General features: G+C 41.8%; 2 protein-coding genes across 2 annotated transcripts; both read right to left on the minus strand.

Annotated features, from left to right (window-relative positions):
• Window positions 1-1,195: 1,195 nt before the first annotated feature.
• Window positions 1,196-7,206, minus strand: LOC102703660 (amino acid transporter AVT1A). The gene is made up of 12 exons (XM_006649054.2): window positions 6,886-7,206; window positions 5,458-5,738; window positions 4,972-5,186; window positions 4,094-4,117; window positions 3,774-3,954; window positions 3,449-3,668; window positions 3,229-3,364; window positions 3,125-3,144; window positions 2,847-2,992; window positions 1,818-1,861; window positions 1,660-1,722; window positions 1,196-1,506 (listed from the first exon to the last, which is right to left on the minus strand). Exons 1-12 carry the CDS (start codon window positions 7,083-7,085, stop codon window positions 1,414-1,416), a joined length of 1,623 nt encoding a protein of 540 aa, XP_006649117.1. The 5' UTR covers window positions 7,086-7,206; the 3' UTR covers window positions 1,196-1,413.
• Window positions 7,207-9,286: 2,080 nt separating this feature from the next.
• Window positions 9,287-14,974, minus strand: LOC102718521 (cyclic nucleotide-gated ion channel 17-like). The gene is made up of 7 exons (XM_006647967.3): window positions 14,437-14,974; window positions 13,318-13,816; window positions 12,211-12,423; window positions 11,773-12,059; window positions 11,424-11,535; window positions 11,093-11,329; window positions 9,287-10,450 (listed from the first exon to the last, which is right to left on the minus strand). Exons 1-7 carry the CDS (start codon window positions 14,493-14,495, stop codon window positions 9,782-9,784), a joined length of 2,076 nt encoding a protein of 691 aa, XP_006648030.1. The 5' UTR covers window positions 14,496-14,974; the 3' UTR covers window positions 9,287-9,781.
• Between the last annotated feature and the right edge of the window lie 1,611 nt (window positions 14,975-16,585).

Below are 16,585 nucleotides of genomic sequence, written 5' to 3' on the forward strand. Positions count from 1 at the left end.
GGGCTTGACAAAGAGCATCATGCATGATGCCCACCCAGGCCCACAGTATGGATGGTGAGGGCGTGTAGCAAAAAAGAAGGCATAACCCTTTTGTGGTGAAAAAGAAGAAAAGGTCAGGGAGTTTGAGACACCAATGAAAGGAAGAGAAAGGATTAGTCACTTTTGAAGGCAGAAAGATTGCACTACTAAAAGTCATGGGGAGAAGGAGAAAAGAGCTCCTGTCTTTTAAGATGGGCTAATTGCGAAGTGGGATGCACTCTGCAAAGATGCCCCTCTTTGCATAAAGGGGGAGAGCACCCTTCTTTCTGTTTGCTAGGGAGGGGTTTTTCTGGCCACTTAGGATTCCTTAAAAACAAATGTGAGGTCCCAAGGGAAAGTTGGAGCCCCATAAAAGGGGCAAACTCCGGCTTTGTATGAAAAGTTCCTCAAAGCATTTTTTTGCAGTGGCTTCTGCTTTTCTTTTTTATTATTCAAGCATAACAATCCCTTACTTTCTACTGCCAACACACTTGCTCATTCTTGTAGTGGTACAAAAGAATTTAGGGACTGTACTACATCTCTACTGTTCCATGTGTTCATAACAACTAGGTGCCTTTTTTTCCACTCAAGGACTTGCATGCATTGCATGATAACGAAAAGATTCTCCAATTACAATAAAAGGGGACTGTGAATTGAAGTGACGTGTGCAAAATTCTCTTTTAAAAGTATTTGTGTACCATTTCTGCTTACTGCTTAGCTAGAAACAAATATATACACGCTATAAGTTAATAGCTTTCTAATTGCTACTTAGTTCTAAAAAAATGCTAGTACTTGCTAGGGAGGAGTCCAAAGTAGAGCCCAGTGTGATGTCCACATGATCATTCTATGGTGTGCCCATCAAAGCATATGCCTTACACATATGCAAAAGTAGCCCGCTACTCTCCGAAGATAAGATAAGGCCCAGCCCATTAATCCTTAAAATCAGTTGTATCAGACGGATCACAGAACACACCCAAAAATGTGCTTTGGAATACGAACATACAAAACACTGGGTTGCAACTCAACATCTAGTCAAGAGCACAATTCTCGTTCGATAATTTACTGGGTAGTTAAACTATAATATGGTTTAACTAACATGCTGTAATGCCACACTAATTGCCAGAAACGCTGTATAAGCAAATGAGGATATTATTTGTGGATAGCCGATTCAAGGAAATGGTAAGGAAGCAGCTACGAAGGTACATAGATTACGTTGTTGGGTCGAATAATTTACAATGAACACGGTAATTCTAGCAAAAGCCCGAGGACCTATTATATGTATCTCACCATTTCTGAGGGCCATAACCAATTAACCATAAGCAGGATGAGTATATGACATGCCTGATGCCTGTGGTCTGACCTAATGGAACCGCACGACAGCTAGGCTTGTAAAGCTTAGTAATTCTCCACAATTTTGACTACGGAGGAGTACGTTCCAAGAGCAGCACTGATGATGCCCAATATCACTATACCAACACTTGCAATGATCTGAGATTGGAGAAGCAGAAACAGCCATGTCAATCAGAGGTGCAGAAGCATAATCAATATCCTAAAGTCAACAGGCGTCCATTGTGACAATTCTTCTGTAGTGAACAAAACTAGGACAGCGATTTTTTGGTGTTCAACTGCTAGTGCATTTACCTGTGGAGTTGTTGCTTTATTTTGTCTGATCTTCAAGAAGCACAGTGCAGGCATTATGACGGCCTGTAATCATGCACAAATGGAGTAAATTGAGTATGTTTGTTGCTTCTTATGCAAGGGTATATCTCGAAACAAAAATTCTAGCAGAAGAATGTTACCACAAGTATACTCAAAAGAGATCCAATAAGAGCCATCACGAGACCTGAAACGTGCAAGGCACCGCTTAGAAATACGAAGTATAGCAGGTTAACAGCAAGACATAAATATTAAGGTTTCTTCACTACTGCTGACTCTGAATATCAGTGGCCACCACGTATTGCCACTCTTACCACTCTGAAATGTTTTTAAGAAACCGAGAACAAAATCATGAAAAATGCAAAAGTATAATATTATGACAAGGCTTTAGATATATTTAACTGTATTTAATACGGCAACAGTTATAGTAAAATGCACATTAGACAATATATTTTGACTGAGTTGCGTAATACAAAAGTCATTAGCAATCTCTGAGCGTATAACCACCTAAACTGGCTCCACATAAACACCTTTTTCTTCCTGCTATGTATATCCACCTCACCACCTGTGGATATAGATGCCAGATTTCTATCCATTATAAAAATAAAGAACACCTGTTTTTGACCATTTGATGGGATGAAAGGTTTTTAAGGAGAAATATCACATCTCAAATTGATTACAGTTTGGTATTTCAAATCTAGCCAATTGTTCAAATGATCAAAACCCAGTTTTGTGCAACATTGTAACTATTTAGGTACTACTCCCTCCATTTCATACTGTAAGACTTTCTAGCTTTGTTTAGATTCATATGAATACTAATGAATCTAGATATATATAAATTATATACATTCATCAATTATGAATTTAGACAATGTTAGAAAGTCTTACAATATGAAACGGGGGTAGTACTTTTTTTACGTAAACCTCAAGAAGGACGACAGGGATTCCCGTTTTATGTTAAGAAATAAAAACAAGTTGACCCTGTTTATGGGGAAACCGGGCATGAAAACCGTACGCCAGCACCAGAAGGTGTTATGAGAACTTGTAAAATATAGGTAGCTAAATGAGCAATTTACTGAACTTTGTCTTTTTGAAAGATGCAGATAACGAGAGTTTCACAAAAAAATGAAGCAGGATTAATATAGATGCCATAAAATTATGTATATCCGTACCGAAAAATGGCATAAGAAACGCAATGCACACAGTTGATGCAACAAGTGCAGTCCTCAGTATAATAGAGCAGATGGTTTCGTTCAAGAATCCTTCAGGGCGCAATTCCTCTAAACTCCGAGCCAATGGGTTCAACAATAGGGCATATCTGTTGTGGTTAAGGATCAAGCATTTTTTTAAAGTAAAGGATGAAGCAGTTCCTATGAATAATTAATCAGGCACATAAAAAAATATCATAATGTAATATTAGAACTACATAGTTTGATATTCAAAAGGATACTTGGTGAAAGGGTTGATCACCTGAAACACATGATAATTCAATGGTAAATATTAACAAAAAAAGGAGCAGTTGCAGTTTCACAAACTATAGCTAGCAATTCTCACCGTGGTCCATAGTGCGACCTTGGAGGCAAATGAATGTTTAGGAAGATTCAGAGTTATTTGTGAGAGAGTCTTCTCTCCAAACATCAGATAGCCCATAATAGCAAACGAGCCATATATTGCTGTGCAGATTGCAAAGCTGCACGCCACGACAATTTTAGAACATCGAGACATTTAATTACTTAACATAGGTAATTGGCATGCGAATGAAGCTCATGCATACCATATAAACAATGCCTTAGTGAATTTCGTGCGGTCTGACATTGATTGGTAGATGTTTGGAAACACCGAGTGCCCAGAGTAGCAGAAACCATAAATACCAATAGCAAACGGTATACCACTTAAGTTTACTGCTTTCCCAGTCAAATGAAACCCTACACCATCAGTAGCGCCGACTAGACCAACGGAAAGGAAAACCAGAAGAGTTGCAATAACACCACCCGCTGCACACAAAAAAAAAATCGATAAACCTTGTCAATTCGATTTGTTGCCTTAGTATTATTAATGATGGATGCGAGCAAAATACTTGAGGTTAAGAGTGTTGAGACCAGAAAGGTAGGAAAGAACCCGAAGATCTCGCAACCATACTGTGGGCAAGACTACAAGAGCAGTTAACACTCCAAAGAAATGTTTCCCATCAACATGGATGCCAAGCCAATCAAAACCAATATGGGGGAAAATTGATGTCATATTATCTCCTTCCAAAATAATGAATTCCACACAATATGACTGCAGCCAATGAATGACATATATAAGGAAATTTCTTTAGAAAGAAGTGTATAAGAGTAAAGAGGGATCAGGTGAATTGATCAATAAAAACAATTAGACCAAAAACTTTGCAACATCAAGCCAGGTGAAAGCCACTTACATATAGCTCAGTATACAGTATAATCTGCAAAAACATTAAAGAAAAGAGTGAGCCAGTGTTTCTTCTCTACCAGAAATTAGAAAATTAGTTTGCTCATAAAAGCCTGATAAAGATAAATAAATGCACATTTCAACAGTCATGCAGTACCAAATGTTGAAATTTCATATCTTATAGTTTTCATATATGCAATATAAACTACATTTTAGTGTGAATCAACATTTTAGAAAAGGAAAACAAATCCAAAGCTTGAGCTGCCAGGTGTTTCTACCAGTTACTCAACCTTAAGCATGGGTCATATCATCAATAATCACATAAAAGCAAGGCAAGACAAATTACAAAAAAAAGGGGGGCAATTGCAAATCAACTAATTTGAATCGTTATTGCAAAACTGCCACCAGAGAAATGTAAAAATATCACCAAAACTCATTCAAATGACATCATTATAAGATAGAAAATAAATGGTAGCAAATTTGCAAATGCCCCCAAAACAGTGCAGCCAAGTGGGTCTGTCACCATTGTCCAGTTTAGTCCTACAGCCAAGTGAGTTCATTTTGAAGTTTTTTCATCATAGTTTATTTTCTAGTCTTGACTTACTAAAAACACATATATAAAAATTTTATTCACAAATTATTTTTAGTTTGCAAATATGTTGTACTATCACCCCTTTACTCTTTGATACACTTGCACAAATTACTTTGTTTACTAATACCAATGGTTGTTCTTACATTGCAAATAAAAAAGGATAGATGTTTCTACAGACTGATGCTTTTTTAATGAAAATCCACAAATAGTTAAAAACGAGGTTGATTGGCTGAGATAGTTTGATGTAAGCTTGTGTGAATCCAATTAATTTGATAGTAAAAAAAACCAGGACTCACAGATATCAGCAGACGACCAATCCTTCCAAAAGCAGCCTCACCGATGTCTGGATATGTAGAAATACCATCTTTGCTCTCAAAACAGTATTTCATCAGAACTCCAGTATAACAGCAAACAATAGCAAACATAGCTAGGACCGCAAGGCCTACCCATCCAGCTTCATGAATTGTAAATGGAGTGGAAAGAAGTCCAACACCGGCAAGGACATTAACCCCTACCAAAAAAAAACAAGTAAAACATTTTAGTTTGTGTTCTTTTCCAGCTAAAGATGAAAGACGAAAGATTATCTGATTTTTGTGATAGTTATTTAATGGTGTAAACAATGAAGTTAGCTATTACAAAGTTACAAATCTATTTTAGAAAGGAAAGTGTGCACGTAAAAACCGAGGAAAAACTGAGAATAATCAAGGGAAAAGAATGCAGCTACATGCACTTGTTTTATCCTAGGCAGGTAATTTAACAATCTAACATGCCAATGATAGTACCGTTGAACACTGTTTGTGTTACACTGCATCCTTGACCGATGTAGACTTCTCCAGTATGTTGCGTAAGAAATGAGCTTTTCCCATCTATCGCTGAACCAAGAGTCTTTCGCAAGCTCTTGACAGATTCCTGCTTCCCATCTAGCTTATCAGATAACAAGGGCAACTTCAGGTCGGATCCTAGACTACTACGGCCACCTTCAAAGATCGAGTATTTGCTTGTAGAGGGACCCAAGTAACCAAAGCTCGGAGACGCAGCAATTGTATATGTGTCGGTTGTTTCTCTGCAAAACAAACAGCATATTACGAATTTACAATATATTATTTGTACATAACCATTTTCAAAAAAAAAAAAACTTGCACATAACGGTGGAAGAGTAACCATGTAGTATTGATGACATCCATCAAGCATGAGCAAGACAATCGAAGGTAGCAATCTTATGATGTGTCAAGTGCTTATCGCACCAATCAGTACAAACAAACTTCTGATCGACCAAGCAAAATGATGTTGTATATATTAGTTTACCACGAGCAGCGTCAGTTCTTAGTGGTAATGAACGTAATCATATATCCCTATCAACATAGAACTTTCACTAACAACTGTTAAAATTGGCATAGAAGCCACCACCGCCACTAACATATAATGTGCCACATCTGCACAAGGAGCGCGATCAAATGAAGAATGTGACACAATGATGATTTTGTATGTATTAGTTTATTATGCATACTATTTTCTCCGGTTTTCAATAGATATCAAATGTTGACTTTTTAGCGCATGTTTAACTAATCGTTTTATTTAAAAATTTTGTAAGTATTAATGTTCATGTGCATGCTAGTAATATCAGAACTACGGCACTATCCCGTCACAATCCACAAATTTAAACACAATCAAGTCACCGTCAACATAGAAATTTCACGAATAACAGTGGAAATTGGCAGAGAAACACCTGAGCAACCACCTCCATTAACCAGTAACGCAGTAAAACAGACGGATCAAATGATGTCTGCACCACTGTACGGGGACTCGAGGAGGCCATCGAACAGAACAGAGAATGCTACTGCACACGTAGCGGTTTCAGAAACCGTGCTATCCAAGTTCTATCCAATTAATCAGACCATTTATGTTCCACGATATATGGGGAATTCCAAACCATTCGAATCAAACATGAATTGCTCACCGCAAACTATCGTTACTATCATAACCAAACATGGCAACGATCAATGTAGAACAACCCGAACAAGCGCTCTGTCCAGTGCTGATCACGAAATAAACTAACAGCTCCACAAAATCCCCACATCGACAAGAGAGATCTCACAAACAGCGTCTGATATCGACGGAGCAGCCTCACAACCATCACCACCACCACCACTGACACACAGTCACAGTAAACGAGGGAGGATCAAGCCGAGAAATGCAACCAAACCACGTACCGGTAACTCTGCGGCCACTGGCGCGACTGGAACGACCGAGGCGATCCCAACCCCTCGTCATCCTCCCGCTCCTCGTCACCGCCGTCCTCGGAGTCGCCGTCCTCGAAGCTGCGGCGCGGGCTCTCCTCGATGTCGCCGTCGTCCAGCGTCATCTCCTCCTCCTCCTCCTCCTCCCGCTGCTTCGCCTCCGCCGCCGCCATCTCTCGCAGTAGTTACTCACAGCAGCGAGCGAGACACACACACAAGTGGAGCGTTCGCTGCGCGTGGCGGAATCGGAGAGAGAAGATGGAGGCTTCGGGAGAGATGGCGAAGAGGCACGTATCATGGGTTGGATTGGGTTGGAGGCGGAGGCGGAGGCGGAGGCGGAGGAGAAATAGGAGAGGCGCGCGCGTCGCGACAAGCTGGCGGTGGCGGAGGGCGCGCGTAATCGAAACGGGGACCCCACGCCGCGCACACCGGTCCCACCGTTGCGTTACACTGACATGTGGGCCACCGTGCCACGCGTCGGCGATCCAGTGGAGGCGTCCTCTACACGATTCGTCTCTCGAGGCGGTAATTCTCGCCAGCTGGCTCCGACATGTGGGGCCCGATGGGTGATTTAGCACAGTTGGCAACAGTGATTTCACGGATGGGCCGAATCCACTTACAACTGGGCTAGGCCTTCCAAATCCCGGGGGACAAATGACAGCCGTCTGAATCAGCAGCACATGCAGAATCAATAATAGCCTAAAAACATCTCTGCTGATACAACCAAAATTTGGGCAAATTGCAGCGCACAGTGATGTGACCACTACAGGAGAAGGGAGGACATACATTCTCCGTGTCCATGATATATGAATTCAGACTCACATATTATAGATACGTAGATAGATTAATTATCATATATATAAAGCAATGAATTTTCAAATGGAAAAATTTGCAACTGTGACATTATGATTTTGTAAAGTTGGATATATGATATTCGTGTCTTACTTACATATGAAACACAAATAAGTCAATTATACGTGACAGTGAATATATATCTCTAATTTAACAAAATTATAATGACAGCTTTATAATATTCCCTTAAATATTTGGCGTGGCGTAGAGATCAAGTTCCCAGACAAGCAGCCTGCCAGGTTTGTTCCATGCGACTGATTGCATGAACCACATGCATGTGGTTCAGGAGATAGGGTTCAGGTTCAAGATCGATCAAGTATCTTAAGTTATCTCGTCGATCTGGATGACGTGGAGACGCAGACGCAGACGCGACGGCAGCCCGCAGCCAAGCACACATAGCTTCCGCCGATCGCAACGAGACTCCACAGCGCCGCCGGCAGAAACGGGCAAGCACGCGACCGTGGCGGAGAAAAGTTTGCTTGGACAATTGGCATGCTCGCCTCCGTGCTTGCTTGGCGAGATCAGATCACCGGAATGAGGAGTCGCTCGCTCCGCCGCGATAACGTGACAACATGAGTCATGCCCCGGTATCTCCGGAATGATAATACGAGACTATAAGCATGACGCTCCGAGCCTCCGATCGGTTAAGTTAGTTTTATATCCGTTTGGTAGTAATTTAAGGCTTCTTCAAATCACAGGAATTTTACAGGAATTTCAGATAAAACAGTTTAATTCCTTTATTTTTCCTTTAAAAATTCTTCAAAGACCCTTAGGGTTAAACGGCCAGTAAAAGTTTCTTTGTTTTTTAATGTTTGATTTATTTTGTCAAAAAAATTGTACGATTATCATTTATTCTGCTATGATTTATTTTATCATTATAAATATGTTTGGTGTGACTTATATTTTTATATTTACAGAATTTTAAATAAAATAAATTTAATAAACGTATATTAAAATAACAGTAGCGTAGGATTCAGGGGATGAATTTGGCGAGTGAAACAATTAGGCGACCGCCGAAGCAGCGATAGCGAATAGCGTAGGCGCGTAGCGAATAACGTGTTCAACAGAGAGGACGTCGATCGTGAGAACCGAGCCTAGCTCGGGTGGTTAAACCTGCGCAAGCATGCGCACCTCCAAAATCCTAAACGTGTGCTAGAATCACATACGCGTGTATACTTGCGTTGAGGTGTGTATTTATGTGCGCGTTCCGAGTTGTACCTTCGAAAAATTCAGAGAGGACGATCGAGGCGGCGCTGGATTGGGCCAACGCACACACTCCACATGCATCGTAGCCTCGGACCGACGGACATAGCATCATCCCCACAGTGGGCCGGCCAACACGTCGCGTTGATCCTGCGGGTGATTTATCGCATCGCGACCTCCGGCCTCGGCCGGCGATTCACCGCGCCGTCCTGGTCGCGCGAGTGCGGTGCCGGCTAGCTGGCGGCATGATTGGTTACCACTCGAACGGCTCCGTGTTCCAATGCGTTTAGGAGAGAAAGGAGGCACATGTACTGTACGTCTTAACCTGATGTTAAACTGCCCTTCAGGGCCACAAAAATGTTACAAAGAAATGTCTATCAGTGAGAGCAAAATAGCCGCACTAACGCTTTACAGACTCCAAAAAAATAAATACAGAAAAAAACGGCCTCGTCGTCAGATCTTTCAGTCAACAGTATGCTTTTTCCTGTGCAGTCAGAATGTAAAGGCTCGTTCTGAGTTTTCAAGAATGTTACAAGCACAGACGTATTATCTGGATGTACAGGTTGCCAACGCCTAAACATCTATCTAGTCAAGGTAAATCATTCATCCTGAATCCCTCCATGAGTTAGGTGCTTCACCATGTTTTGAGCTTCCAAGCTAACGAGCTTCCTCTCATCAGCAATTGGACAATCGGTGCAGTCAATCCAAAATCAAAATGTAGGTACGCTTTCAACTGCCTCCATGCATGATAGAAGGCTAATTAACTGGCAGCAGCAGCAGAGTTAGCAGAAGCAATGGACGCTACATTTTATACCTACTCATAAGGTTCATCTGAGAAATCCGGTTCATCTGGCTTCTTAAGCTTTGGCAACTCTTTCATGTTCTGAGGGTTCCTACTCCCAGCCAAGATTTTCAGAGCGAGGTTCTGCTTAGGTGGATACTCGTCTTCACTGTTTGAATAATCTGATCTCATGGAGGAGAACGACTCCATCACGCTCAGATCTCTTGCCATCTTCCTCCTCCTGTGTCGACGCCAAGCAGCTTGGATGAAGCATGACGCCCAGGTTCTCCAGTGGTGCGAGTAGTACCGGAAAGTGTGTTGCAATCTTTTGCTGTGCAGACGCCTGAATTGGCTGGCAACGAACCTGAGATCCTCAGCTTGGAGAGCAAAGGCCTCCACTTCTATGAGTGCCTTCACTGTCCGGGTGGATGATGGCAAATTCACGGTAGGTTTGGGGACAAGAGCCCATCCAAGCAGTTCCTCACCACAGAAATCACCAGATTTCAGGGTGGTTGAGTTGAAGAAGCCGGTGCGCCCACCGTTTGTCGTGGAGCTTTCGAGCTTCCCGCGAATGATGAAGAGCATCTCAGTCACTGGGTCACCCTCACGAACAATGTATGTGCCCTCTGTGCACAATGATGATACAAGACGCTCACAGATGGCATCCAGAAGTTGACGATCCATCTGGGAGAAAAAGGGAACCTGAAATATTGCAGCAAGTAAAGGCAACATTAGCACCCCATTCAAGTATACGAAGCAATCGGTAGTATAAATTGATTGAGGGATGTGCTTATTTTTTTTAAAAATAAGTTAATATGTTGACGGTTTCAAAAATAGTTGTCTGGATCCTTCAGAATGTTTGGACGCTGTGGTAACTTTGCAAGCTAACAAGCTCATACTGCCATTTTCATAACTATTTAAAAGCACAATCGTCCTCCTTGCGTCCCCACACAGTACGTGCACACGAGAGAATAAAGACAAAAGACTCAAGTACGTTCAGCCATTCCCAGCGATATGGAACTGTTCCAATGCATAGGCCTGTTACTAGTCAAGACAAAAAGGCCAGGACCGCCAGGTAACCAGGGTTATCTCTTGTCAAAGCCAGCAACACTGGCCTAACTAGGATCAAGTACGTCTAGGTGCAAATTTATAGAGTACATGAGATGAGAGACTCAAGGTCTATACTGGGACCAAACCAGTACTAAAGCTAACTGTATACTCTAGTCTTTTAAATGAGGAGAAGACGACCAGTGTATACAACAAAGAAAAAAAACTTGAAACATCACCCAGCATCTTCAAATTTATACTTGGCTGTATTTTATAAATCCATGTAAAAGTATTTACCCGTCGAACAAGACCCAAGCAAAGGTGACGTTTAATGTCACGACGAAGATCTGCAGGAAGCGCCTGCAATATAGACTCTTCATTCACACCTCGTGTCGCGAGCCACTTATACTGGATAAATCGTTTCACCCTTTCCCGTAGTTTATTAGGAAGTTGACGATGCCTCATCCACTCCTCTGTATCTCTTTGTTTTAATCTCCACTCCTCAACCCTCACAGTGATAGATTGCAAGTAGGTCTGGGGAAAAACAGTAGCGATGTGTATTGTATAACAAAGCACCAAAAGAATCAATTGATAGTGTAGACGTCATCTCTAAACATTTAAAAGTTACCTGTACATTTCCAATCAAATGTGCAAACAAGACTAGTCCAAGTACTGCCAAGAATATACAATATAGTGTCTCACCAATATAGGTACTCACAGTAATAGTCTGGCCATAGCAACTGTTGGAAAGGAAGAGAAGGATTGTTAGGAAACAAATATAAATCTTGAGAATCAGTAAAGCAATGATCCTGTTAAAAGGACTAGGCTAAACTTTCAATTCAATTTACTGCTTTCCTTAAAACAAAAATCTCTGTGGTTCCCATGAAATTTCTCGACACACACATTTCAAGGAAATTATAAAATAAGTTCCTTCTTGGCACTGTAGTTTGACACGGAGATGTTTGTCAAGGAAATACCTCAGATTCTGCAAACCCCACCAAAGGGAATAGAAATACTTCATCAAGAAACTTTGACCTGGGGCTTGATTAGATAATGCAGGCTGAAACATCCCATAGTCAAAAGGGGGTGAATTGACAGTAGCATCACAATTATTGAAGACAGCAGTTCTGCTCGCCCAGGTTTGATCTGGTATCACATCACAATCTAGAAATTTAATATTACAACCATTTTCATGCTTGCAATTGCTCTTCCAGCAGGCTGTTTGGCGATCAACAGATAGCAAATACCACAGTGCACCTACTACCTGAAAGAAAAAAATGAACGGTGATCCTGAAAATTTGAAACATGGTAGAAACGAAGCTTAAGACTTGGAAATACATATAACTTGGACTTTGGTGAGCGTCAATATTTGGAATGAAGAAAACATTCCATGTAAATGCTTACGAATACCATACATGACTGGCTATCATGTAAAGCAACATATTGTATGCAGCCCCTTGCCAAGCGGTCTTCGCGACAACTCCAGTAGTTTTGACAATTTCATAAGTCAAAGGGAATATGAGGTATAATCTCGGAAGATACTGAGCAAGAACTATCAGCACCAGAATATTGTTGTTATGCTCTGCAGTGGAATACTTAATAGCCGGTATAACAAACCAGACTAAGATCTGCACAAATGTGAAGATACATAAGCAGCAGGCAAAGTCAAAACTCGAAATTGAAGATTCCTCCATTTGAAGGAATGAGCATTATAAATATCTGCACAAATAAAATTCAACATAAAAGGTTGAAATTCTGTTATTTAGTGCTTTTAAATCTGAGTGTCCAAATCTGCCCTATTTAACTATAAAGCATAGAAAACATACAGATCCCAATGATTCAGATTATAACCTAATGAAAATCAGCTCAAACAAACTAGAGATGCTGCAGCATTTCAGAGCCCATTGTAGTAAGGTTATCCACTGTAACATCATATGATTTTCAATTTTAGCCTATTTACATAAATTCACAAGATATCAAGAGACAGAACATGTGGATGTGGGTGGCAATTATGCTAAAATAATAGTTATTAAATTCATACTTCATCATATAAAAATGTTTCAGTTTAGTGATTTGCTCTTAACCAATGAAGAATATCCCCCATGGTTGAACATGGCGCTTCTGTGAAATGCTTTATTTTAGTGCGATTTTCAGGGTGACTTGGAGACAAGATGATTGAACAAGCCATTAGCCACCTATTTAATTTTTAGTATGGTCTGTGCAGCAGTAACACAGTTACAAATCATTATTTATCCACAAGATGCTATAGTAACATCTGCTGTAAAGAAAATTAATTGAGATGATGTATCATAGAACTTCACAGTTGGCATTAGCAGCAGTAGAATATTTGTATTCACAGAATACAGATAAATCAACCTAAGATAGCATCAAAGCTAAATAATGTATTCCTTTATGATAAACAACCTATCAAAAATGATCATTGATACTGGTTATACTTCATTCCCTAAAAAACACTGGTTATACTAAACTTGGCAAGAATGAAAGGAAGAGCACAAAGTTACCTGTGGTAAAGGCAATGCAGCCACTGCATCAATTACAAAGTCAGATCTCAAATATTGCCAAGCAATTTCCTTTGGATCCGTGACAAGGTCTCCTCTTCCAAATACCCTCATGGTTGAGTTTGGATTCATATACGCCGTTCTAAACTTTAGTATAATGTGAATGAAATATAGTAAATCGGCAATTGATCGGAAGAAAGTAACAGTGATGGCTAAATGCCTGTCTGTCCCAATACACGAATAGGAGGTGCCATAGGTGACTTTTGGCACATAGAAATATAGAGGGTCTATAAATAGAGCAACGAAGCACGAAAAAAGGAAAATGCGGTTCCATGTCAAGATGAAATCACTTGACGGATCCAAAATCTTGTTGTGCCACAGCTCATCTCCTGGCATAAAAATCTTGTTCTTTCCTGAGCTTGCTACGCCAAGTTTACTAGCAGCAAATCCTGCCTGTTTCTGGTGAGTTGGTATAGTTGGTTTTGCCTTCTCATCATAGAACCTGTGAATGACAGCCTCATATAAACGTTTGAACTCTACATAAATATTCTTCTATGTCGATAGAAAACAATGATGAATGAAAGATTATAGGGAATGAAATAGAAACACTCAGGTAAATGAATTTCATAACATTTTCACTATCTAAAAGGAATGCAATTTTCATAACCAAGAATCTCATTCTAAACTATTTCCTCTACACGAAAAGCCGATAGTTAGAACAGCTTTGTAGCTTAACGCAGTTTAATTCTAACATCAAGTTTTGGTTGAAGCCCTATATACCTTATCCATGAAACGCTACGCTAATCTTTCCTTGCCAGATCAACTAAAAGCCTCCATCCTATTATGCTCAAGTATAAAATCAAATGGGTTAATCTGGCTTCTTACCATTAGTCCATGCTCTAAAATATGGGTCAACCACAGAGTTTGTTTGCAGAGTAACAGGAAATTAGAAAGCTAACACAATCCAGACTAGAGGTATCATTTCCTCTCGAACAAACAGAAGAAGCTCACAGCAAAAGGCCAAATCAGTCGCAGGTCGCATTGTCGCAAGCACAAAGGTTGGATCTCCAAACCGAAAAGTTAAACAGACCAAAAGAAGCTTTCTTGGCTCGTGAAGCTCACCTCACGGTTCTCTGCCTCTTGAGCGCCATCTCGTCGTCCACGTTCCTCGGTCCAACCATGGCATCAGCTACAGCAACCAAGAGCTCCGCAACCACCTCGTGGCTTCACCGGCCGAATCTGGCGGCGGGGCGGACAAAGACCGATCTTTTGCGCATCGGCGGGAGGAGGGCGGTCAGCGCAGAGGTCGGAATCGTAGGGCCGCCGGAGATGTTTCCGGGGGAGGAGGCGGCGGCGAGGTGGAACCTGAACAAGCAGAAACTGCCCGTGGCGTGGATGCTCTTGGCTTGGGCTTAATTACTTTATTAGTCGCAGCTAATCGATGGCTTTGGGGTTAGTGGTGCACTTGTTACTGGGGTTAATGGTAAGCCAGTGGTGATTAGATTTTTTTTCTTTTGTTCTCTCTTTTTTGGCGATCAGAAGGGGGGAGAAGGAGGCTTGTAGGTGGTCGTCGGGGGAGGAAGAAGAATATGAGAGAAAAAGGCTGCTTTTTTTTTTCTGATCCGAAATGAACTATCTGACCGGGAAAATACCTACAGGGTAGTAGTGATTTGAATGGACTGGTTCTACAAGCAAGCCATCAGCATTTTTATTAGGTCTTGGCTGAAACAGCATGTAGCGACATGTTCAGGCTAATGGTTTGGACCCCAACCCCAACGACGGCATCTGTCACAGGGCGAAGAAACGAGGAAGCCGTGAGTTGACCGACGCGCTGTTATCCGATTGGCACGTTCCAGCTGAGCTGCAGGGAAATAGTTGTCCTAACCATCTGACGGGCGATGCTGCCTTCCTAGGAGCAGCTGATTGTCTCCAAGTTGGTTACTCAGAAGATGGCTTGATTAAAGCCAGTTGTCAACGAAAGCGAATGGGCGAAACACATGTTTTTGTGCTTTACTGCTCCCCTCGCATGGCGTGATGCGCGCGGCGTCAGCCAAGTGTTGTTCTTCTACTCTTTTGACCTTTTTTTTCCTGCCCTGGCGCGGCCGGAAAAGGGCGACAAAAGAAAAGGTATTGCTCGTGTAGAGACGGTGGATATTTTGGCCGACGGAAAGCGCACGATGGATGGATCCATCGATCATCCGTTGGAGTGGACGGGACCGTTCACGAATCACGATACGCGCAGACCGCACAGCAACGGCGATTCATCAGATCGTGTGGGAGTCTCCGCGCACCGTGCACACTGTGGCAGCAGCAACGCCTTTGCCCTTCGCAAATCACAGCAAAACTTGCGGGCGCCGGGCGCGCGACTGCGCTGCGAGTGCGAGAGCGAGCGGCAGCGCATCCATCGGCGGCTTCGTGATTACGAGCAATTTCCCGCGGGGGGCAGTCACGGGAGGGCAGAGCGCGATCGCGCACAGATCGCCGAGGCCGCGAGCGCGGCACGGCTGCACGGGGCGGGTGGTGGACGGCGCGGGTGCGGGCACACGGCCGCACGTACTATGGCCTTGTGTAGATTGTAAATATTTTTACAAAAATATCACATCAAGTTTTTGATTAAACGTAGTCTAATTATAAAATAAATTTTAGATTCCGTCTGGAAACCGCGAGACGAATCTTTTGAGTCTAATTAATCCGTCATTAGCATATGTTGGTTACTGTAGCACTTATGACTAATCATGTTCTAATTAGACTTAAAAGATTCGTCTCACGATTTTCCCATCACTATATAATTAGTTTTATTGTTCATATATATTTAATATTTTATTTAAATATCTAAAAATTTAATGTGATGTTTTTAGAAAAAAATTTAGGAACTTAAACAAGGCGTATGCCTACCAGCCAAAAAGAATGGAAGGGATCCCAACTCCTCCGTCGGTGACGCGCGCCTTCCTCGGGATCCCCACCGCTGGTGCCGCGCACGCGCGTGCGACAGCGGTGAGGGGGGGGGGGGGGCGCTTTTGTTTATGCGCTCGGAGGCAGGTTCGATTCGCTCTTCCCTAGCCGACGGTTAAACAAAAGCAGTAAACAACTCTGCGGATCGGCTAGTCCTCGTCTGCTGCATTAGAGCAAGTTGTAAAGCTAACCTATTAGAAGTTTATATTATAGTCAACATATATGACAGGTTGACTATAATTTTTATCTCTTATCTTTATATTTAATGTATATTTTTAGAGTTAGTCTATAGCTGGCTCTTACGTAAGAGCTAACCCCA

Source organism: Oryza brachyantha, chromosome 2 (assembly GCF_000231095.2).
Source record: "Oryza brachyantha chromosome 2, ObraRS2, whole genome shotgun sequence".
NCBI lineage: Eukaryota > Viridiplantae > Streptophyta > Magnoliopsida > Poales > Poaceae > Oryza > Oryza brachyantha.

Bases quoted from the DNA above. Each gene is read 5' to 3' on its own strand.
- LOC102703660 (XM_006649054.2), bottom strand. From the start codon at position 7,085: ATGGCGGCGGCGGAGGCGAAGCAGCGGGAGGAGGAGGAGGAGGAGGAG. The intron at 5,187-5,457 runs GTACTATCATTG...TTTTTTTGGTAG, and splicing joins AACACAAACAGTGTTCAACG to GGGTTAATGTCCTTGCCGGT. The intron at 2,993-3,124 runs GTATCCTTTTGA...TAACCACAACAG, and splicing joins GTGATCAACCCTTTCACCAA to ATATGCCCTATTGTTGAACC.
- LOC102718521 (XM_006647967.3), bottom strand. From the start codon at position 14,495: ATGGTTGGACCGAGGAACGTGGACGACGAGATGGCGCTCAAGAGGCAG. The intron at 12,060-12,210 runs GTATGGTATTCG...TTTTTCTTTCAG, and splicing joins TTTACATGATAGCCAGTCAT to GTAGTAGGTGCACTGTGGTA. The intron at 10,451-11,092 runs GTAAATACTTTT...GCAATATTTCAG, and splicing joins GCTTGGGTCTTGTTCGACGG to GTTCCCTTTTTCTCCCAGAT.